The sequence below is a fragment of the Anomaloglossus baeobatrachus genome, chromosome 9, assembly GCF_048569485.1.
Source record: "Anomaloglossus baeobatrachus isolate aAnoBae1 chromosome 9, aAnoBae1.hap1, whole genome shotgun sequence".
NCBI lineage: Eukaryota > Metazoa > Chordata > Amphibia > Anura > Aromobatidae > Anomaloglossus > Anomaloglossus baeobatrachus.
In genome coordinates, this window is record NC_134361.1 from 176,463,704 (window position 1) to 176,487,452 (window position 23,749).

The following is a 23,749-nucleotide window of genomic DNA, read 5'->3' on the forward strand; positions in this document are numbered from 1 at the left end:
CTTTGTCCCCTGTCAGGGGACATCAATAATTCATACGCATTTTACTGTCCCAAGTCCCTTCTAGCGGGCCACTGAGTGGAAAATCCCTTTTCTAAGAATACCAAGCAGGACTTTGCGCATAGTGCTATTTTTGGCAGCCAATGATTTCAATGGGTAGAACAGGAAATTTTATTGGATAGGAAAAGGTTAAAATATTTGAGTAATCTGCATTATAATCTGTAGTAATGTTCTAAGCCATCACGGCACAATGTAACAGGAAGCCAAATTAGGAGACCCAATCATCTACAGCTATTCAATTCAGCTAGGGCCCGAATTTCCCCTGTAACTGGGGCCAATATATAAAAGCCCAAGTTGCAGGAGAAATAAGGTTTGTTTTTTTAAACAAACAGTATTTAAATGTTGACAAAGGTCTTTATGAGCTTACAGGGCACAGTGTGTGATGTAAATTAAAAACAAATAAAAAGCTGGGTGAAAATAAAAACACTGCCAATTAAAAATACTGTTACTAGCCACACACACACACACCTCGTAAGAAAGAAAAAATTGAAACATCTTCAACATATAAAACTAATTCTTATAAAAAGAAGAACAAATTTTAAAATGTATTTGTACAAAAAATTATATATAATTATATATATATATATAATTATATATATATATATAATTATATTATATATATATATATATATATATATATATATATATATATAATACAAAAATTAGAGCCTGCGTATCACAAAACATTTACTTTGGAGATTTTTTTGGGAGGGGGTGATTGATATTTGATTGAATTCTCTTCCATATGACGTTCTAATTATCGCGGTCTGGAAATTCAGTTTAAGGAAATTTGTCACCTCCAAAACACTAAACCACTGAAGCTGGTATGCCACTACCACAGTGCTCCTGTCTGCAGCTCGGTATCATACTGCAGACAAGAGCGAGCAATGGGAGAAAGTGTAGTTTAAAGGGCTCAGGAGAAACAGATTAAGAATCATGGAGCGCACATACACGCCAATGATTATCCTTGTCAATGGAGATTAATCAACGTAGACGGAGTGGATAGATTGGTGTTCGTTTCGGACAAAAATCGGCCTGTGTAAAAGGACCCAAACATAAAATGCACAGCAAAAAGCTGTACTGTAGCACCTCTGGCACAGAACTTTGGATCTAAAGTATGGGGCACTGACACAAGTGGGAGAATTGTTTAGTAAAAACCATAGACAATCAACTCCCTTAGAATAATCTCAATACTTGCCCTTTGCATATAGGAGAAGCATAACATTTTTAAGCTTTAAAGGGTCAGTCCAGCTCGGCTCACTTCTGCATTTAGAGGTGTGTGGAGCCGGCAATCTCCCCACTACTGATACTTATTGAGACGGGCACCCATCCCAGCAGGCAGCTGTAGACTTGACATTACCCGAAATGCTCACCTCTAAATGCAAAAAAGTGTGTCGAGCTGGACTAACCTTTTAAAAGTGACATTTCTAAATATGTTTTTTTTGGTTAAAACAAAACAAAAAGAAGGGAATTTTATTTACTTACCGTAAATTCCTTTTCTTCTAGCTCCTATTGGGAGACCCAGACAATTGGGTGTATAGCTTCTGCCTCCGGAGGCCACACTTTAAAAAGTGTAACCCCTCCCCTCTGCCTATACACCCTCCCGTGGATCACGGGCTCCTCAGTTTTGGTGCAAAAGCAGGAAGGAGAAAACTTATAAATTGGTCTAGGGTAAATTCAATCCGAAGGATGTTCGGAGAACTGAAAACCATGAACCAAAAGAACAATTCAACATGAACAACATGTGTACACAAAAGAACAACCAGCCCGAAGGGAACAGGGGCGGGTGCTGGGTCTCCCAATAGGAGCTAGAAGAAAAGGAATTTACGGTAAGTAAACAAAATTCCCTTCTTCTTTGTCGCTCCATTGGGAGACCCAGACAATTGGGATGTCCAAGAGCAGTCCATGGGTGGGTAAAAGAATACCTCAATAAAAAGAGCCGAAACGGCCCCCTATTACAGGTGGGCAACCGCCGCCTGAAGGACTCGCCTACCTAGACTGGCATCTGCCGAAGCATAGGTATGCACTTGATAGTGCTTCGTGAAAGTGTGCAGACTAGACCACGTAGCTGCCTGACACACCTGCTGAGCCGTAGCCCGATGCCGCAATGCCCAGGACGCACCCACGGCTCTGGTAGAATGGGCTTTCAGCCCTGAAGGAAGCGGAAGCCCAGAAGAACGGTAGGCTTCGAGAATCGGTTCCTTGATCCACCGAGCCAAGGTTGACTTGGAAGCCTGCGAACCCTTACGCTGGCCAGCGACAAGGACAAAGAGCGCATCTGAACGACGCAGGGGCGCCGTGCGAGACACGTAGAGCCGGAGTGCTCTCACCAGATCCAAAGAGTGCAAATCCTTTTCACATTGGTGAATTGGATTAGGGCAAAATGAAGGCAAGGAGATATCCTGATTGAGATGAAAAGGGGATACCACCTTAGGGAGAAATTCCGGGACCGGACGCAGAACCACCTTATCCTGGTGAAACACCAGGAAGGGGGCTTTGCATGACAGCGCTGCAAGCTCAGACACTCTCCGGAGTGATGTAACTGCCACTAGAAAGGCCACCTTCTGCGAAAGTCGTGATAAAGAGACATCCCACAGCGGCTCGAAAGGTGGTTTCTGAAGAGCCGTTAGCACCCTGTTAAGATACCAGGGTTCTAGCGGACGCTTGTAAGGTGGGACTATGTGGCAAATTCCCTGCAGGAACGTGCGGACCTGCGGAAGCCTGGCTAGGCGCTTTTGACAAAATACGGAGAGCGCCGATACTTGGCCCTTGAGAGAGCCGAGAGACAAACCCTTGTCCATTCCGGATTGAAGGAATGAAAGAAAAGTGGGTAAGGCAAACGGCCATGGAGGAAAACCGTTATCAGAGCACCAGGATAAGAAGATTTGCCAAGACCTGTAATAGATCTTGGCGGACGTTGGCTTCCTGGCCTGTCTCATGGTGGCAATGACATCCTGAGATAACCCTGAAGACGCTAGGAGCCAGGACTCAATGGCCACACAGTCAGGTTGAGGGCCACAGAATTCAGATGGAAAAATGGGCCTTGTGACAGCAAGTCTGGGCGGTCTGGAAGCGCCCACGGTTGACCCACCGTGAGATGCCACAGATCCGGGTACCACAACTGCCTCGGCCAGTCTGGAGCGACGAGAATGGCGCGACGGCAGTCGGACCTGATCTTGCGTAACACCCTGGGCAACAGTGCCAGAGGAGGAAACACATAAGGCAGTCGAAACAGCGACCAATCCTGAACTAACGCGTCCGCCGCCAGAGCTCTGTGATCCTGAGACCGTGCCATGAATGCCGGCACTTTGTTGTTGTGCCGTGACGCCATGAGATCGACGTCCGGCGTTCCCCAGCGGCAACAGATCTCTCGAAACACTTCTGGGTGCAGAGACCATTCCCCCGCATCCATGCCCTGACGACTGAGAAAATCTGCTTCCCAGTTTTCTACGCCCGGGATGTGAACTGCGGAGATGGTGGAGGCCGTGGCTTCCACCCACTGCAGAATCCGCCGGACTTTGTAGGACCGCCACGACGGATGCCATGACTTTGGTGAAAACCCGTGGGGCTGTCGCCAGGCCGAAAGGCAATGCCACGAACTGAAGGTGTTCGTCCCCGATGGCGAAACGCAAGAAGCGTTGATGTTCGGGTGCGATTGGCACGTGGAGATAAGCATCCTTGATGTCGATCGATGCTAGGAAGTCTCCTTGTGACATCGAGGCGATGACCGAGCGAAGAGATTCCATCCGAAACCGTCTGGTTCTCACATGTCTGTTGAGCAGCTTGAGGTCCAGAACGGGACGGAATGATCCGTCCTTTTTTGGCACCACGAACAAGTTGGAGTAAAAGCCGCGACCACGTTCCTGAAGTGGAACGGGGGTCACAACTCCTTCTGTCTTCAGAGCGTCCACTGCCTGAAAAGGTGCGTCGGCCTGAGCGGGGGGCGGAGAGGTTCTGAAGAAACGAGCCGCAGGACGAGAGCTGAACTCTATCCTGTAACCGTGAGACAGAATGTCTCTCACCCATCGGTCTTGAACATGTGGCCACCAGGCGTCGCCAAAGCGGGAGAGCCTGCCACCGACCGAGGATGCGGCTAGGGGATGCCGAGAGTCATGAGGCCGCCTTGGAGGCAGTGCCTCCTGCGGCCTTTTGGGGGCATGACTTGGACCGCCACGCATAGGAGTTCCTCTGGCCTTTCTCCGGCCTGCTGGACGAAGAGGATTGGGGCTTGGCGGAGGGACGAAAGGACCGAAATCTCGATTGTATTTTCCGTTGCTGAGGTCTCTTAGGTTTGGACTGGGGTAAGGAGGAGTCCTTTCCCTTGGATTCCTTAATAATCTCATCCAATCGTTCGCCAAACAAGCGTTCGCCAGAAAACGGCAAACCGGTTAAGAACCTCTTGGAGGCAGAGTCTGCCTTCCATTCGCGCAGCCACATGGCCCTGCGGACTGCCACAGAGTTAGCGGATGCCCCAGCTGTACGGCTAGCAGAGTCTAGGACTGCGTTCATGGCGTAGGAAGAAAAAGCTGACGCTTGAGAAGTCAAAGACGCAACCTGCGGAGCAGAATTACGTGTGACAGCATTAATCTCAGCCAGACAAGCTGAGATAGCTTGGAGTGCCCACACGGCTGCAAAGGCCGGGGCAAAAGACGCGCCCGTGGCCTCATAGATGGACTTCACCAGGAGCTCTATCTGCCTGTCAGTGGCATCCTTTAGCAATGAGCCATCTGCAACCGATACCACAGATCTAGCCGCCAATCTAGAGACTGGAGGATCCACCTTGGGACATTGAGCCCAACCCTTAACGACTTCAGAGGGGAAGGGGTAACGCGTGTCAGTGAGGCGCTTAGTAAAGCGCTTGTCCGGAACCGCTCTGGGCTTCTGGACAGCGTCTCTGAAGTTAGAGTGATCGAAAAACGCACTACGTGTACGTTTGGGGAACCGAAACTGGTGTTTCTCCTGCTGAGACGCCGACTCCTCTACAGGGGGAGGCGGGGGTGAGAGATCCAACACCTGGTTGATGGACGAGATAAGATCATTCACTAAGGCGTCCCCTTCAGGTGTATCAAGGTTAAGGGCGACGTCAGGGTCAGAGCCCTGAGCTGCGACATCCGCCTTGTCCTCCAGAGAGTCCTCAAGCTGGGAACCCGAGCTGAAGAAGTCGGGAAAGATTCCCAGCGAGCCTGCTTACCCGGTCTAGGACTGTGGTCCGGGCAGGAGTCCTCCACGTGGGACCTATGGCCCAACCTGGGAGCGCGCTGCGGCGCAGAACGAGAGGGGCCTGGAGGCGACGATCCAACAGGGGCTGGGGCCTGTGTAAGGACCGGTCTGGACTGCAAAGCTTCTAGCAGCTTGGCAGACCATTTGTCCATAGACTGAGCCATGGATTGTGAAAGTGACTCAGAGTTTCTCAGCAAAAGAGGCGAACTCTGTCCCTGCCGCCTGGACAGGGGGAGCAGGGGGGTCTACATGAGCCAAGGGGCCCACTAGTGACCGAGGCTCCGGCTGAGCAAGCGAAACAGGGGTCGAGCATTGCTCACAGTGAGGGTAGGTGGAACCCGCAGGTAACATAGCCCCACAAGAGGTACAGGCCGCAAAAAAACCCTGTGCCTTAACAGCTTTGCTCCTTGTGGACGACATGCTGTTGTCTCCTAGGAGAATGATCATTGAGGATATATGGGCAAAAAAAAGGTATACAGCCCGACCGAACAGAAATATATATATAAATATGTATCTATTCCGGCACCCTAGAGGGGACCAGCACCGGGTGACCGGTGTGGCTTACCGACCGCTAACAAGCGGCGTGTGTGTGTCCTCCAGATTCCCTGCCTTAGGTCCCCCGGAGCTGCAGAGCTGTTCCTGAGAATCCTCCACCGGCAGAATGCCCAAAAAATGGCTGCCGGAGCTCTCAGGGGAGGAGTGGAGCCGTGGGCGGCGCCAGGAAAGTGCGGGAATCTGGGGTCCCCACAGTGATCAGTGAGGGGGGAGGAAAAATGCAGGATGCTCCAGCCCTCACATCTGACGTCAGGTCGGCAGTCCCGCCCTTACCCCTGACAGGCAGGCCCGGGGGCGGGATTTTTGCGACTAGGCCGCGATGAAGCCGGGGACTAAATTTGAGACCGTGCCCGACAAGCAGGCACGGTCGGCGCGGAAGTCCACCGGCCTTCTCAATTCAGCAGCTGCCGCAGCGTCCGGGAAGAAGGTGCGCTCCCTGCACAGTCCCCAATGGGGACACAGAGTACCTTAGAGTTGCAGGGCCCAGTCCCTGAGGTTGAATAGACTCCGGTCCGGCAGATTCCCACAGGGGCTGCGGAGGGAGCACGGTCCCAGTAAATGGATGACCGCTCAGGATCCCACTTCTCCCAGAGCCGCTAAGGGATGGTGAAGGAGACGGCATGAGGCTTCGGCCTTTGTACCCGCAATGGGTACCTCAACCTTAACAACACCGCCGACGTAGTGGGGTGAGAAGGGAACATGCCGGGGGCCCCGTGGAGGCCCTCTTTTCTTCCAACCGACATAACTAATATGAGAATGCATGAGTGGATGTGTGCCTCCTTCCACACAAAGCATAAAACTGAGGAGCCCGTGATCCACGGGAGGGTGTATAGGCAGAGGGGAGGGGTTACACTTTTTAAAGTGTAATACTTTGTGTGGCCTCCGGAGGCAGAAGCTATACACCCAATTGTCTGGGTCTCCCAATGGAGCGACAAAGAAAAATAAAATAAAATACAAAACAATAATAAAACATAAAACAAAGTATAAAACAAAATCTAAAACAATAATATAAAATAAAACTAAAAATATAAAATAATATAAAACAATAAAATATATAATAAAAATCTAAAAAACAATACTAAAATCTAAAATAATAGTAAAACTAAATAAAATGTAGAACAATATAAAACAATCTAAAAACAATAATAAAATAATACAATCTAATATATATATATATATATATATATATATTATAATAATAAAATTAACAAAATATAAAACAATATAAAACAATACTAAAATATATAATAAAATCTAAAATAAAAATATATTAAAAAAATCAAAAATAAAATCTAAAGTATAAAACAATAAAATAAAAAATAAACAAAGATGAATAATAATAATGAAATAAACTATAGAAGGTGAAGAAACAAAGACCTTTTCATAGTCCTATACATAATTTTAGTGGAGTAACAAAAAAAACCCCAGCATCCCAGAGACCACATAAAGGAGAAAAAGACTGCACTCAATGCCATTCACGGTTATATAAAAGGAACGTCACACAAATCATACTCACCACCCACACATTGTTGCGCGCCTGTAGCTCTGCATTAACCCTGTACCCTCCAAAATCCCCATCCAGCTCCAGACCAGCCGATTTTGCCAATTCAGTGTTCGGTTCCAGACCGACTGCTGCCACAATGTGATCCGTTTCAACCTAGAGAAGGAAAGAAAAGCTTCACGAGTCTGATAAAGTATATAAAAGCTCAGATATGAAAGAAGGGAATTTTGTTACTTACCGTAAATTCCTTTTCTTCTAGCTCCTATTGGGAGACCCAGACGATTGGGGTGTATAGCTACTGCCTCCGGAGGCCACACAAAGCATTACACTAAAAAGTGTAAGGCCCCTCCCCTTCTGGCTATACACCCCCAGTGGGATCACTGGCTCACCAGTTTTAGTGCAAAAGCAAGAAGGAGGAAAGCCAATAACTGGTTTAAACAAATTCACTCCGAAGTAACATCGGAGAACTGAAAACCATTCAACATGAACAACATGTGTACCCGAAAACAACCAAAAATCCCGAAGGACAACAGGGCGGGTGCTGGGTCTCCCAATAGGAGCTAGAAGAAAAGGAATTTACGGTAAGTAACAAAATTCCCTTCTTCTTCGGCGCTCCATTGGGAGACCCAGACGATTGGGACGTCCAAAAGCTGTCCCTGGGTGGGTAAAGAAATACCTCATGTTAGAGCTGCAAGACAGCCTTCCCCTACAGGGAGGCAACTGCCGCCTGCAGGACTCTTCTACCTAGGCTGGCATCCGCCGAAGCATAGGTATGCACCTGATAATGTTTGGTGAAAGTGTGCAGACTCGACCAGGTAGCTGCCTGGCACACCTGTTGAGCCGTAGCCTGGTGCCGTAATGCCCAGGACGCACCTACGGCTCTGGTAGAATGGGCCTTCAGCCCTGATGGAACCGGAAGCCCAGTAGAACGGTAGGCTTCAAGGATTGGTTCCTTGATCCATTGAGCCAGGGTGGATGTTGCAGCCTGCGATCCCTTGCGCTGACCAGTGACAAGGACAAAGAGTGCATCCGAGCGGCGCAGGAGCGCCGTGCGGGAATGTAGATTCTGGGTGCTCTACACCAGATCCAACAATGCAAAGCCATTACATATCGATGAAATGGATAAAAGGAAGGTAAGGAGATATCCTGATTGTGATAAAAAGGGGATACCACCTTAGGGAGAAACTCTGGGATCGGACGCAGCACTACCTTATCTTGGTGAACACCAGGAAGGGAGCTTTGGATGATCGCGCTGCTAGTTCGGACACTCTCCGAAAAGACGTGACCGCTACCAGAAAGGCCACTTTCTGTGAAAGTCGAGAAAGTGAAAACAACCCTCAGAGGCTCGAAGGGCGGCTCCTAGAGAGCAATTAATACCCTGTGCAGATCCCATGGGTCTGACGGCCTCTTGTACGGAGGGACAATGTGATAACCCCCCTGCAGGAACGTGCGTACCTGAGGAAGTCGTACTAGGCGCTTCTGAAAGAATACCGACAGCGCTGCGACTTGTCCTTTAAGGGAGCCGAGCGACAAACCTTTTCCCAATCCAGATGCAGGAAGGGGGGAAAAAGGAGACAATGCAAATGGCCAGGGAGACACTCCCTAAGCAGAGCACCAAGATAAGAATAACTTCCACGTCTTGTGGTAGATTTTGGCAGACGTCGGCTTCCTAGCCCGTCTCATGGTGGCAATGACGTCTTGAGATAATCCTGAAGACGCTAGGATCTCGGACTCGATGGCCACACAGTCCGGATCAGGGCCGTAGAATTCAGTGGAAAGAACGGCCCTTGGGACAGTAAGTCTGGCCGGTCTGAGAGTGCCCACGGTTGGCCGACCGTGAGATGCCACAGATCCAGGACCACGACCTCCTCGGTCAGTCTGGGACGACGAGGATGGCGCGGCGGCAAGCGGAGCTGAGCTTGCGTAGCACTCTGGGCAACAGTGCCAGAGTAGGAAACACATAGGGTAGCTGGAACTGCGACCAATCCTGAACTAGGGCGCCTGCCGCCAGAGCTCTTTGCTCGTGAGACCGCGCCATGAAAATCGGGACCTTGTTGTTGTGCCGAGACGCCATTAGGTCGACGTCCGGCATCCTCCAGCGGCTACAGATTTCCTGACACCATACTGGGTGCAGAGGCCATTCCCCTGCGTCCATGCCCAGGCGACTGAGGAAGTCTGCTTCCCAATTTTCTACGCCCGGGATGTGAACTGCGGATATGGTGGATGCTCTGTCCCCCACCCACATCAGAATCCGCCGGATTGCCTGGTAGGCTTGGCGATGCGTGTTCCGCCTTGGTGGGCGATGTCTGCCACCGCTGTGGAATTGTCCGACTGAATTCGGATCTGTTTTCCTTCCAGCCACTGCTGGAAGGCTTGCAGGGCAAGATGCACTGCCCAGATTTCCAGAACATTGATCTGAAGGATGGACTCCTCTGGAGAGAGTCCTTGACCGTCTGAGAAGGGAAACGTTCCTTTCTAGGGACGTCGACTCCCCAACCCATTGGCAAAGCATGTCCCATTGAAGTGGACGCAGATGAAACTGCGCGAAAGTGACTGCCTCTGCATGAGGCGTCTTAAGGGGTGTGACTGGCCTTGAAGGAGAGACTGCACCCCCGTCTGTAGTGAACGCTGCTTGTCCAGCGGAAGCTTCACTATCGCTGAGGGAGTGTGAAACTCCATGCCCAGATATGTCAGCGATTGGGTCGGTGCCCGATGTAACCTTGAAAAGTTGATGATCCACCCGAAACTCTGGAGAGTCTCCAGCGCCACGTTCAGGCTGTGTCGGCATGCCTCTTGAGAGGGTGCCTTGACAAGTGGATCGTCCAGTAAGGATCACAGAGTGACCCTGAGAGTGCAGGACTGCTCCCACTGCTGCCCTGAACTTGGTGAAAACCCGTAGGGCTGTCGCCAGACCGAAGGGCAGTGGTACGCACTGAAGATGCTCGTCTTCAATAACGAAACGTAGCAAACGCTGGTGCTCTGGAGCAATCGGCACGTGGAGATAAGCATCCTGATGTCTATTGATGCTAGGAAATCTCCTTGAGACATTGAGGCAATGACGGAGCGGAGGGTTACATCCGGAACCGCCTGGCCTTCACGTGCTTGGTGAGCAGTTTTAGGTCCAGAACGGAACGGAAAAAGCCACCCTTTTTTGGCACCCCAATAAGATTGGAGGAAAAAACCGTGTCTTGTTCCTGGAGAGGAACAGGGATTACCACTCCTTCTGCCTGCAGAAGAGCATCGGCTCGGTGGGGGGAGGGGGGGGGGGGGGGGGGGGAGTTCTGAAGAATCGAGCCGGAGGACAAGAACAGAGCTCTATCCTGTACACGTGAGACACAATGTCTCTCACCCACCGGTCTGTGACCTGTGGCAGCTAAATGTACCCAGAAGCGGGAGATTCTGCCACCAACCGCGGATGCGGGGAGAGAGAGCTGAAATACATGAGGAGATCGCCTTGGTAGCGGTTCCTCCTGCTGCCTTCCTTGGGCGTGAATGAGCCCGGCCGGAATCTGAGCCCCTCTGAGCCTTTTGAGCCCTTTTAGACGAGGACAATTGGGACTTGCCCGAGCCTGGGAAGGACCAACCTCGACTGTCCCCTCAGGACAGCATTACTAGGGTAAGTCGCAATGCAGACATTGCGAGGTTAAGGACACCACCTGCGGCACAGATGTACATGTGCTCAAGACCAGCTGCGCAAGACCAGCTGAAATAGGTTAGGGTGCCCATACGGCTGCGAATGCCGGAGCAACCGACACGCTGATAGCTTCACAGACAGATTTCAACCAGAGGTCTATCTGTCTGTCAATGGCATCTTTAAGTGAATTCCCATCTCCACTGCAACTATGGATCTAGCCGCAAGCCTGGAGATTGGGGGATCCACCTTTGGACCCTGGGTCCAGGGCTGTACCACATCAGGGTAAAGGGATAACGTGCATCCTTAATACGTTTGGAGAAAACGTTTATCTGGTAAGCGTGGTGTTTCTGAACTGCGTCTCTGAAGTCAGCGTGGTCAGAAAAAGTACTCAATCTACGCATGAGTACTGAAAAAGGATTTCTCCTGCTGTGAAGCTGACTCCTCCACTGGGGGAGCTGAGGGAGAAACATGCAACATTCCATTGATGGACGCTATAAGATCATTCACTATGGCGTCACCATCCGGTGTATCCGGATTGAGAGCGGTGTCAGGACCAATGCCCTGATCAGCTACGTCTGCCTCATCATACAGAGAGTCGTCCTGCTGGGACCTTGACCAGTGATGAAGCCGAGTGTCGCACCCAGCGAGCTAGCTTAGGCTGTCTGGGACTGCCGTCCGTGTCAGAGCCTTCACCCTGGAATGCCTGGGACCCCCCCGGAGCACTGAGTACGTTCCAAATGAGGGTGGCCAGGGAGCATTAATCAAGATTGCCCATGGCCTGTCTGGACTGCAAAGTCTCCATCCCATGACAATCTCCGTCCCTGTCCCTGGACAGGGTTCACAGGTGGTTCCTTTGGCCACCTCTAGTAGAGACCCCGGCTGACCAAGTGCTACAGGGGAGCATTGCACACAATGGGGGTCAGTGGAACCTGCCGGTGGAACAGTATCACATGCAGGAAAAGCAGCATAGAAAGCCTGTGTTGCTTTTTTGCTGCTGTATTCTAGTCATCTATGCAATGTACAGCATACAAGCATAAACACTTCAGCACATGCAATACAAGCAGCATAGAAAGCCTGTGCCTTGGCACCCTTGCTTTTTTGCTGCTGTTGTCCAGCCATCTAGGAGAATATAGCCCAGAGTAGCGACCGTACAGTGCAATGTATAGCATACAAGCATATATACAAATGAACACTTCAGCACATGCAGTACAAGCAGCCTATAAAGCCTGTGCCTTGGCACCCATGCTTTTTTGCTGCTGTTGTCCAGCCCTCTAGGAGAATATAGCCAAGAGTAGCGACCGTACAGTGCAATGTATAGCATACAAGCATAAGTACAAATGAACACTTCAGCCATGCAATACAAGCAGCCTAGAAAACCTGTGCCTTAGCACCCTTGCGTTTTTGCTGCTGTTATCTCGCCATCTAGAAGGGCATATAGCCAAAGATAGCGACCTACAGTGCAGTGTATAGCATACAAGCATAAAATACAAATGGACACTTCGGTATTTAGTGGGGTCAGCACTTCAGGTGCTGCTTACCGCCCGCCTATAACGCGGGTGTGTGGTCGCCAGAGCCCTGTGCTGGTTGCCCAGAGCATGTCTCCGTTCCCCAGCTCGGACTGCGTGCAGGAATGGCTGCCGGCGTCCTTCTCCAGCTCGTGTGACGAGGGGCGGGCCGTGGGCGTGCCCCAGACAAGAGCGGGAAACTGGCGTCCCACTGTGTCCAGTGAAGGGGGCTGGAGAATGCAAAGCAGACTCCAGCCCTCGGCGCTGACTGTCTGTACAGCGTCCCGCCTCTCCCCTGACTGGCAGGGCTGGAGGCGGGAACGAAACGAAAACTAGGCCGCAAAGCCGGGGACTCGAGTAATAAGCGCGGCCGTCCATGTGCACGGCCAGCGCGGAAGTCCCCGGCGCACCACAAGTCCCAGCCGCGCCACAATGTAAAAAACACCCAGCAACGGCCGGCGCGGCAGTTCCCAATACATAAAGTCACTCAGCAAAGCTGTAGTGACTAATAGCACGAGCGCTCTGCGCTGTTGCCCCCGGCGCACTAACACTCCCAGCAATGCTGGTGTGTGTGTGCGCGCTTGCCCGGGGACACAGAGTACCTTAATGTAGCAGGGCCTGTCCCTGACGATACTCAGCTCCATATCCAGCAGGTTCTCTGGGTCTGTGGATGGAGCCCGGTCTCAGTGCCTGGAGACCGGTAAGATCCCACTTCACCCAGAGCCCTGAGGGGGGATGGGGAAGGAAAACAGCATGTGGGCTCCAGCCTCCGTACCCGCAATGGGTACCTCAACCTTACAAACCGCAAGTGGGGTGAGAAGGGAGCATGCTGGGGACCCCATATGGGCCCACTTTTCTTCCATCCGACATAGTCAGCAGCTGCTGCTGACTAAACAGTGGAGCTATGCGTGGATGTCTGACCTCCTTCGCACAAAGCAGAAAACTGGTGAGCCAGTGATCCCACTGGGGGTGTATAGCCAGAAGGGGAGGGGCCTTACACTTTTTAGTGTAATGCTTTGTGTGGCCTCCGGAGGCAGTAGCTATACACCCCAATCGTCTGGGTCTCCCAATGGAGCGCCGAAGAAATGGTAGATTGTGTGTATATATCTAGTATACTTAACACTAGAAGTCCCATAAATTTCGAGCTCTATGGGTTCCAAAGGTAGAAATGTTAAATGACCCCTCTCTGGGACTTCTAGCGTTAAAAGGGGTCTCACGTTCATAAAGTGCTTGTAAAACTTTGCTATATACTCCCTACTAAGAATGCTATGAATTCTCAAGAACAGAGGGATGTTTAATTCTTTAGTTTACAGCTTGTAATCTAGGTTATCAGCCAGCTTTGCAGGCAAGCAGCAAGTGTTTGCAGGCTGTTGGCTATACAGCTTGTAAGTGCTGCTCTGAAGTTGGCCAGATGGGTGGACTCTGACGTCCGCGGAGCTCCTGTACTGCAGAGACGTAGCAGCATTGCAGAGCGTACAGTGCTGCCCATCCGTGCTGCCATGCTCCTAGTCTGACCGGTCAATCATCAGGACCATCAGGAGTGCACTGGCCCCTTCCCCTGACAAGCAGGATATACAAATATTGAAATGATTGCAAAGTATCTTCATACATAAGAATCAGCAACACACATCACTCCAGCTGTTGTGAAGCTCCAGCTCCAGCCATGCCAGAAGCTGTAAACACATGCCTGGAGTTGTCTTTCGGAAGAGCTGGCTTTCTGCAAGTTACTGACCCATCTTAGGGACTGTTCATGTTTGTATTCACTACATTCACTGTACAAAGTCAGGGTGCTGGCATGTATATATTGCACGGAGGAGTGAGGAATTTCATACAGTGGTATCTGTCACCCATAGAATGCAACGGCTACAAAATCTATGCCAAGCAGTATACTTCGTAACCAAAGTCCACAGGATGGAATAGTGTCTCATACAATATTATATATATATATATATATATACACACACACACACACACACACACTTTAGTATGCTGAGAAATACTGGCCACAGAAATGCCAAAAGGGACAGACATTTGGCCTATGTGCAGCTTGTGTAACCCTAGGAACATGTTTGGATTAGGGCTATAACTATAGAGATTACTAGGGGGAAGATTGATGAATGAGTGTTTCTAGAGGCGCTCGTTTCCAGATGATCAAGCAGTGTAAACAGATGGCCGATCACACATTGAATGAGCAAATGGGTGGGTACAGTGCCTGGAGTCAACACCCCCCCTTTCCCTGCACCCTCCCACACATTTCATAGTGCAGTGGTCTCAAAGACGCTACCTGTAGCGGGCGGCCCCTGATCCTTCTTGCGGCGCACAGGCTCATGGCCCCCCTTGATGATCGCTGCCTGTGCTGGGAGCCTGTGCAGTCAGCGCTTTATATCAGATGACAGATTTCCGGGCGCTGCGCAGTTGCGAGCTCTGTATACAGCTACTGCAATGATTAGCTGCTGGCCAATCAGAGGCCAGCAGCAGATCACTGGAGAAGCTGTACAGAGAGCTCATCCCTGCACAGCGCCCAGAAATCGGTCATCTGATATAAAGCTCTGTCAGCAGTGGCCCCTGCACTGGCATCAAGGGGGCTGCGGGCAGCAAGAAGCAAACAGGACACCAAGGGAACAGAGGACAGGTGAGGAGAATTTGTCTTTGTTTTTTTGTGTGTGTGAAGAATGGCAGACTAGGAGGCAATTCTACAGGAGAGAGCATTGCTACAAGAAGAGGACCAGGAAAGGGGACATTATTACAGGATGAGCAGAAGGATATGTACATTACTGCAGGATGGGCACAAGGATGGGGCACATTACTATATGATGGGCACAATATTACAGGATGGGGCATATTACTATAGGATAGGCACAATACTACTGGATGGGCACAAGGATGGGGCATATTACTATAGGATGCGCACAATACTACAGGCTAGGCACAAAAATGGGGCACATTATTACAGGATGGGGGCATTACTATAGGATTGGCACAAGGAACTACATTATATGTGCCCATATTGTCCTCTGTAGTAATGGGCCCATATTGTCCTCTGCTAAAGGTCTGTTCTGGGCAGAATACTGACAGCCAATGAGTGTGCAGAGGGCGGGGCTGGACAATGAGGCTGGGCGGTGCCAGCTCTGACTGTGAAGTTTGGCAACCAAGCACAGGAAAAGAAGGGAATTTTGTTTACTTACCGTAAATTCCTTTTCTTCTAGCTCCTATTGGGAGACCCAGACAATTGGGTGTATAGCTTCTGCCTCCGGAGGCCACACAAAGTATTACACTTTAAAAAGTGTAACCCCTCCCCTCTGCCTATACACCCTCCCGTGCATCACGGGCTCCTCAGTTTTGGTGCAAAAGCAGGAAGGAGGAAACTTATAAATTGGTCTAAGGTAAATTTACTCCGAAGGATGTTCGGAGAACTGAAAACCATGAACCAAGAGAACCATTCAACATGAACAACATGTGTACACAAAAGAACAAACAGCCCGAAGGGAACAGGGGCGGGTGCTGGGTCTCCCAATAGGAGCTAGAAGAAAAGGAATTTACGGTAAGTAAACAAAATTCCCTTCTTTGTCGCTCCATTGGGAGACCCAGACAATTGGGACGTCCAAAAGCAGTCCCTGGGTGGGTAAAAGAATACCTCGATAAAAAGAGCCGAAAACGACCCCCTCTTACAGGTGGGCAACCGCCGCCTGAAGGACTCGCCTACCTAGACTGGCGTCTGCCGAAGCATAGGTATGCACCTGATAGTGTTTCGTGAAAGTGTGAAAACTAGACCACGTAGCTGCCTGACACACCTGCTGAGCCGTAGCCCGGTGCCGCAATGCCCAGGACGCACCCACGGCTCTGGTAGAATGGGCTTTCAGCCCCAAAGGAAGCGGAAGCCCAGAAGAACAGTAGGCTTCAAGAATCGGTTCCTTGATCCACCGAGCCAAGGTTGACTTGGAAGCCTGCGAACCCTTACGCTGGCCAGCGACAAGGACAAAGAACGCATCTGAACGGCGCAGGGGCGCCGTGCGAGACACGTAGAGCCGGAGTGCTCTCACCATATCTAATGAGTGCAAATCCTTTTCACATTGGTGAATTGGATTAGGGCAAAATGAAGGTAAGGAGATATCCTGATTGAGATGAAAAGGAGATACCACCTTAGGGAGAAATTCCGGAACAGGACGCAGAACCACCTTATCCTGGTGAAAAACCAGGAAGGGGGCTTTGCATGACAGCGCTGCCAGCTCCGACACTCTACGGAGCGATGTAACTGCCACTAGAAATGCCACCTTCTGCGAAAGACGTGATAAAGAGACATCCCGCAGCGGCTCGAAAGGTGGTTTCTGAAGAGCCGTTAGCACCCTGTTAAGGTCCCAGGGTTCCAGCGGGCGCTTGTAAGGTGGGACTATGTGGCAAACTCCCTGCAGGAACGTACGGACCTGCGGAAGCCTGGCTAGACGCTTTTGAAAAAATACGGATAGCGCCGATACTTGTCCCTTGAGAGAGCCGAGAGACAAACCCTTGTCCATTCCAGATTGAAGGAATGAAAGAAAAGTGGGTAAGGCAAAGGGCCAGGGAGTAAAACCATTATCAGAGCACCAGGATAAGAAGATCCTCCAAGACCTGTAATAGATCTTGGCAGACGTTGGTTTCCTGGCCTGTCTCATGGTGGCAATGACATCTTGAGATAACCCTGAGGACGCTAGGAGCCAGGACTCAATGGCCACACAGTCAGGTTGAGGGCCACAGAATTCAGATGGAAAAGAATGGAATTTTGTTTACTTACCGTAAATTCCTTTTCTTCTAGCTCTAATTGGGAGACCCAGACAATTGGGTGTATAGGCTATGCCTCCGGAGGCCGCACAAAGTATTACACTCAAAAGTGTTAAGCCCCTCCCCTTCTGCCTATACACCCCCCGTGCTCCCACGGGCTCCTCAGTTTTGGTGCAAAAGCAAGAAGGAGGAAAAGATTATAAACTGGTGTAAAGTAGATTCAATCCGAAGGAATATCGGAGAACTGAAACCAAACAACATGAACAACATGTGTACACAAAAAAACAGGGGCGGGTGCTGGGTCTCCCAATTAGAGCTAGAAGAAAAGGAATTTACGGTAAGTAAACAAAATTCCCTTCTTCTTTGTCGCTCTATTGGGAGACCCAGACAATTGGGATGTCCAAAAGCAATCCCTGGGTGGGTAAAATAATACCTCGTAATAGAGCCGTAAAACGGCCTCTTCCTACAGGTGGGCAACCGCCGCCTGAAGGACTCATCTACCTAGGCTGGCATCCGCCGAAGCATAGGTATGCCCCTGATAGTGTTTCGTGAAAGTGTGCAGGCTCGACCAGGTAGCCGCCTGACACACCTGCTGACCCGTAGCCTGGTGCCTCAAAGCCCAGGACGCGCCCCCGGCTCTGGTAGAATGGGCCGAGAGCCCTGAGGGAACCGGCAGCCCGGTAAGCTTCGAGAATTGGTTCCTTGATCCACCGGGCCAGGGTTGATTTGGAAGTCTGTGACCCTTTACGCTGGCCAGCGACAAGGACAAAGAGTGCATCCGAGCGGCGCAGGGGCGCCGTACGAGAAATGTACAGCCTGAGTGCTCTCACCAGATCTAACCAGTGCAAATCCTTTTCACATTGGTGAACTGGATGATGACAAAAAGAGGGTAAGGAGATATCCTGATTGAGATGAAAGGGGGGTACCACCCTTGGGAGAAATTCCAGAACCGGACGCAGAACCACCTTGTCCTGGTGAACACCAGGAAAGGGGCTTTGCACGACAACATTGCTAGCTCAGACACTCTCCGAAGTGAAGTGACTGCTACTAGGAAAATCACTTTCTGCGAAAGGCGTGAGAAAGAAATATCCCTTATTGGATCGAATGGTGGTTTCTGAAGAACCATCAGCACCCCGTTCAGATCCCAGGGTTCTAACGGCCGCTTGTAAGGAGGAACGATATGACAAACCCCCTGCAGGAACGTGCGTACCTGTGGAAGTCTGGCTAGGCGCTACTGGAAAAAACACAGAGAGCGCTGAGACTTGTCCCTTAAGGGAGCCGAGCGACAAACCCTTTTCCAGTCCAGATTGAAGGAAGGACAGAAAAATGGGCAAGGCAAAAGGCCAGGGAGAAAAACCCCGAGCAGAGCACCACGACAGGAAAATTTTTCCACGTCCTGTGGTAGCTCTTGGCGGACGTTGGTTTCCTAACCTGTCTCATAGTGGCAATGACCTCTTGAGATAATCCTGAAGACGCTAGATCTAGGACTCAATGGCCACAGTGTCAGGTTGAGGGCCGCAGAATTCAAATGGAAAAACGGCCCTTGAGACAGCAAGTCTGGTCGGACTGGTAGTGCCCACGTTTGGCCTACCGTGAGATGCCACAGATCCGGGTACCACGACCTCCTCGGCCAGTCTGGAGTGACGAGGATGGCGCGGCGGCAGTCGGCCCTGATCGTGCGTAACACTCTGGGCAACAGTGCCAGCGGAGGAAACACATAAGGGAGTTGAAACTGCGACCAATTCCGAACTAAGGCGTCTGCCGCCATAGCTCTGTGATCGTGAGAGCGTGCCATGAATGCCGTGACCTTGTTGTTGTGCCGGGACGCCATTAGGTCGACGTCCGGCCTCCCTCAGCGGCAACAGATCTCCTGAAACACGCCCGGGTGAAGAGACCATTCCCCTGCGTCCATGCCCTGGCGACTGAGAAAGTCTGCTTCCCAGTTTTCGACGCCCGGGATGTGAACTGCGGAGATGGTGGAGGCCGTGGCTTCCACCCACATCAAAATCCGCCGGACTTCCTGGAAGGCTTGCCGACTGCGTGTTCCGCCTTGGTGGTTGATGTAAGCCACCACTGTGGAGTTGTCCGACTGAATTCGGATCTGCTTGCCTTCCAGCCACTGCTGGAACACTTTTTAGGGCAAGATACACTGCCCTGATCTTCAGAACATTGATCTGAAGCGAGGACTCTTGCTGAGTCCACGTACCCTGAGCCCTGTGGTGGAGAAAGACTGCTCCCCACCCTGACAGACTCGCGTCCGTCGTGACCACCTCCCAGGATGGGGGTAGGAAGGATTTCCCATGCGATAATGAAGTGGGAAGAAAGCCACCCCCTAAGGGAAGCTTTGGTTGCCTGAGAGAGGGAGACGTTCCTGTCGAGGGACGTCGGTTTCCTGTCCTATTTGCGTAGGATGTCCCAATGAAGAGGACGCGGGTGAAACTGCGCGAAAGGAACTGCCTCCATTGCTGCCACCATCTTCCCCAGGAAGTGCATGAGGCCCTTCAAGGGGTGTGCTTGACCTTGAAGGAGAGATTGCACCCCTTTCTGTAGTGAACGCTTGTTGATCAGCGGAAGCTTCACTATCGCCGATAGGGTATGAAACTCCATGCCAAGATATGTCAGCGATTGGGCTGGTGTCAGATTTGACTTTGGAAAATTGATGATCCACCCGAAACTCTGGAGAGCCCCCAGAGAAGCGTCGGGGCTGTGTTGGCATGCCTCTTGAGAGGGTGCCTTGATCAGCAGATCATCCAAGTAAGGGATCACCGAGTGACCCTGAGAGTGGAGGACCGCAACTACTGTAGCCCTGACCTTGGTGAAAACCCGTGGGGCTGTAGCCAGGCCGAACTGCAGTGCCACGAACTGCAGGTGTTCGTCTCCTATGGTGAAGCGCAAGAAGCGTTGGTGCTCTGGAGCCACCGGTACGTGGAGAAAAGCATCTTTGATATCGATCGATGCAAGGAAATCTTCTGGGGACATTGAGTCGATGACTGAGCGGAGGGTTTCCATCCGGAACCGTCTGGTCTATACGTGTTTGTTGAGCAGTTACGGGTCCAGGACAGGACGGAAAGACCCGTCCTTCTTTGTAACCACAAACAGGTTGGAGAAAAACCCGTGACCCTGTTGCTGAATAGGAACAGGGACCACCACTCCTTCTGCCTTCAGAGTGCCCAGCGCCTGCAGAAGAGCCTCGGCTCGCTCGGGAGGCGGGGATAACCTGAAGAATCGAGTCGGGGGACGAGAGGCGAACTCTAACTTGTAACCGTGAGCCAGAATGTCTCTCGCCCAACGGTCTTTTACCCTTGGCAGCCAGGAGTCGCAAAAGCGGGAAAGCCTGCCACCAACCGAGGATGCGGATTGAGGAGACCGAAAGCCATCAAGAAGCCGCTTTGGTAGCGGCACCTCCGGTGGTCTTTTTGACTTAGACCGCCATGAATCGGAGAGCCCTTGATCTATTCAGAGGCCTTTTGGACGAGGAAAATTGGGACCTGCCCGCGCCCCGAAAGAACCGAAACCTCGACTGCCCCATCCTCTGTTGGGGTATGTTCGGTTTGGGCTGGGGTAAGGATGTATCCTTTCCCTTGTATTGTTTGATGATTTCATCCAAACGTTCGCCAAACGGTCGGTCGCCAGAAATTGGCAAACTGGTTAAACGCTTTTTTGGAAGCAGAATCTGCCTTCCAGTTCCGTAGCCACAAGGCCCTGCAGAGTACCACCGAATTGGCGGAAGCAACCGCCATACGGCTCGCAGAGTCCAGGACAGCATTAATAGCGTAAGACGCAAATGCCGACGTCTGTGTGGCTGCGTCAATTTGCGCTTGACCTGCTGAGATAGCTTGTAGCACCCATACGGCTGCAAATGCTGGTGCAAAAGAAGCGCTGATAGCTTCATAGATGGATTTCAACCAGAGCTCCATCTGCCTGTGAGTGGCATCTTTGATTGATAGACGCTATAAGATCGTTCACTATGGCGTCCCCGTCAGGCGTATCAAGATTGAGAGCGGCCTCAGGATCAGAATCCTGATCAGCTGTCTCCGCTTCATCATCCAGGGATTCCCCCCGCTGAGACCCTGACCAATATGAAGATGTCGAGGGAATTTCCCAGCGAGCTCGCTTAGACGGTCAGGGGCTGGGGTCTGTATCAGAGACCTCACTCTGGGATCTATGAGACACCCCGGGGAGACCTCTGGTCCAACTGAGGTGGGCCAGGGAGCAATGATTCAACAGTGCCCCTGTGCTGAGATACCGGTCTGGATTGCTCAGTGGATCCTGCCGGCAGAGGGGTCGTACATGCGGCGCAGGCAGCATAGTAAGCCTGTGGTTTGGCGCTCCTGCCTTTTATGGGCGCCATGCTGTTGACTTCCCTGAGCAACACAATATCTATACAGAATCAACTGTGCACCATACAGTGTAAAGCATATCTTATAAACATATGATTTAAAATTACACTCCTGCACAAATGTGGCTAGCACCACAGATGCTGCATACCCCCCGCATAAAGCGGTTGTGAGGCCACCAGGGTCCCTGCCTGGGTCTGTCAGAATTTGTCCCCCTCTGCAGCATTCAAGGAGCTGACAGGAATGGCTGCCGGCTTCTGAGGAGAGGACAGTGAGGGGGGTGGAGCATGCAAAGCATGCTCCAGCCCTCAGTGCTGCTCATCCTGTGCAGCGTCCCGCCCTTCCCCTGCTTGTCAGGGCTGTGGGCGGGAGGAAGAAAGACTAGGCCGCAAAAGCCGGGGACTCGAGTAATAAACGCGGCCGCCGTAAAAGCGCGGCCGCGCGGAAGTCCCCGGCGCACTACAAGTCCCAGCCGCGCCTCAGTGTCAAAACATGGCGGCGGCGGTCAGCGCGGTAGTCTCCCTACATAAACACACTCAGCGATGCTGAGTGTGTAATGGCACGGCTGCCGGCGTCCTGAGAGAGGAGGAAGCCGTGGGCGTGACCCTTAGAAAGTGCGGGAACTGGTGCCTCACAGTGCAGTGAGGGGAGTGGAGTATGCAAAGCATGCTCCAGCCCTCACTGCAGCTCGTCTGTAAAGCGTCCCGCCCTTCCCCTGCCTGTCAGGGCTGTGGGCGGGAGGAGGAAACACTAGGCCGTACAAGCCGGGGACTCAAGTAATAAGCGCGGCTGCCATAAAAGCGCGACCGCGCGGAAGTCCCCGGCGCACTACAAGTCCCAGCCGCGCCTCAGTGTTAAAAACATGGCGGCGGCGGTAGTACGGTAGTCCCCCTACATAAACACACTCAGCGACGCTGAGTGTGTAATGGCACATTAACCCGGTCAGCGCCGCGGTCCCCGGTGCACTAGCACACCCAGCAATGCTGGAGTGTTGCTGTGCGCGGTCCCCACAGGGACACAGAGTACCTTCAAGTAGCAGGGCCATGTCCCTGAACGATACTCGGCTCCTATCCAGCAGAGTCTTAGGAGCTGTGGATGGAGCACGGTCTCAGTGCCTGGAGACCGGTAAGATCCCACTTCACCCAGAGCCCTGAGGGGGATGGGGAAGGAAAACAGCATGTGGGCTCCAGCCTCCGTACCCGCAATGGATACCTCAACCTTAACAACACCGCCGACAAGAGTGGGGTGAGAAGGGAGCATGCTGGGGGCCCTATATGGGCCCACTTTTCTTCCATCCGACATGGTCAGCAGCTGCTGCTGACCCATCTATGGAGCTGTGCGTGCGTGTCTGACCTCCTTCGCACAAAGCAAAAAACTGAGGAGCCCGTGGGAGCACGGGGGGTGTATAGGCAGAAGGGGAGGGGCTTAACACTTTTGAGTGTAATACTTTGTGCGGCCTCCGGAGGCATAGCCTATACACCCAATTGTCTGGGTCTCCCAATAGAGCGACAAAGAAACGGCCCTTGTGACAGCAAGTCTGGGCGGTCTGGGAGCGCCCACGGTTGACCCACCGTGAGATGCCACAGATCCGGGTACCACGACCGCCTCGGCCAATCTGGGGCGACGAGAATGGCGCGACGACAGTCGGACCTGATTTTGCGCAGCACTCTTGGCAGCATCGCCAGAGGAGGAAATACATAAGGCAGTCGAAACTGCGACCAATCCTGAACTAATGCGTCCGCCGCCAGAGCTCTGTGATCTTGAGACCGGGCCATGAATGCCGGGACTTTGTTGTTGTGCCGTGACGCCATGAGATCGACGTCCGGCGTTCCCCAGCGGCGACAGATCTCTCGAAACACGTCTGGGTGAAGAGACCATTCCCCCGCGTCCATGCCCTGACGACTGAGAAAATCTGCTTCCCAGTTTTCTACGCCCGGGATGTGAACTGCGGAGATGGTGGAGGCTGTGGCTTCCACCCACTGCAGAATCCGTCGGACCTCCTGGAAGGCTTGACGACTGCGAGTGCCGCCTTGGTGGTTGATGTATGCGACGGCAGTGGCGTTGTCCGACTGGATACAGATCTGCCTGCCCTCCAGCCACCGATGAAAAGCCAATAGGGCTAGATACACTGCCCTTATCTCCAGAATATTGATCTGAAGGGATGACTATCGGAGTCCAGGTTCCC

At 51.8% G+C, this 23,749-nt stretch overlaps 1 protein-coding gene across 2 annotated transcripts in view; it reads right to left on the bottom strand.

The window, feature by feature from the left end:
• AIFM1 (apoptosis inducing factor mitochondria associated 1) overlaps positions 1-23,749 on the bottom strand; it is an 84,245-nt gene that overhangs the window by 21,182 nt on the left and 39,314 nt on the right. For both annotated transcript variants that reach the window (XM_075322810.1, XM_075322809.1), the window contains exon 14: positions 7,349-7,489. In XM_075322810.1, coding sequence (XP_075178925.1) covers positions 7,349-7,489 — 141 coding nt within the window. The remainder of the gene's footprint in view (positions 1-7,348; positions 7,490-23,749) is intronic.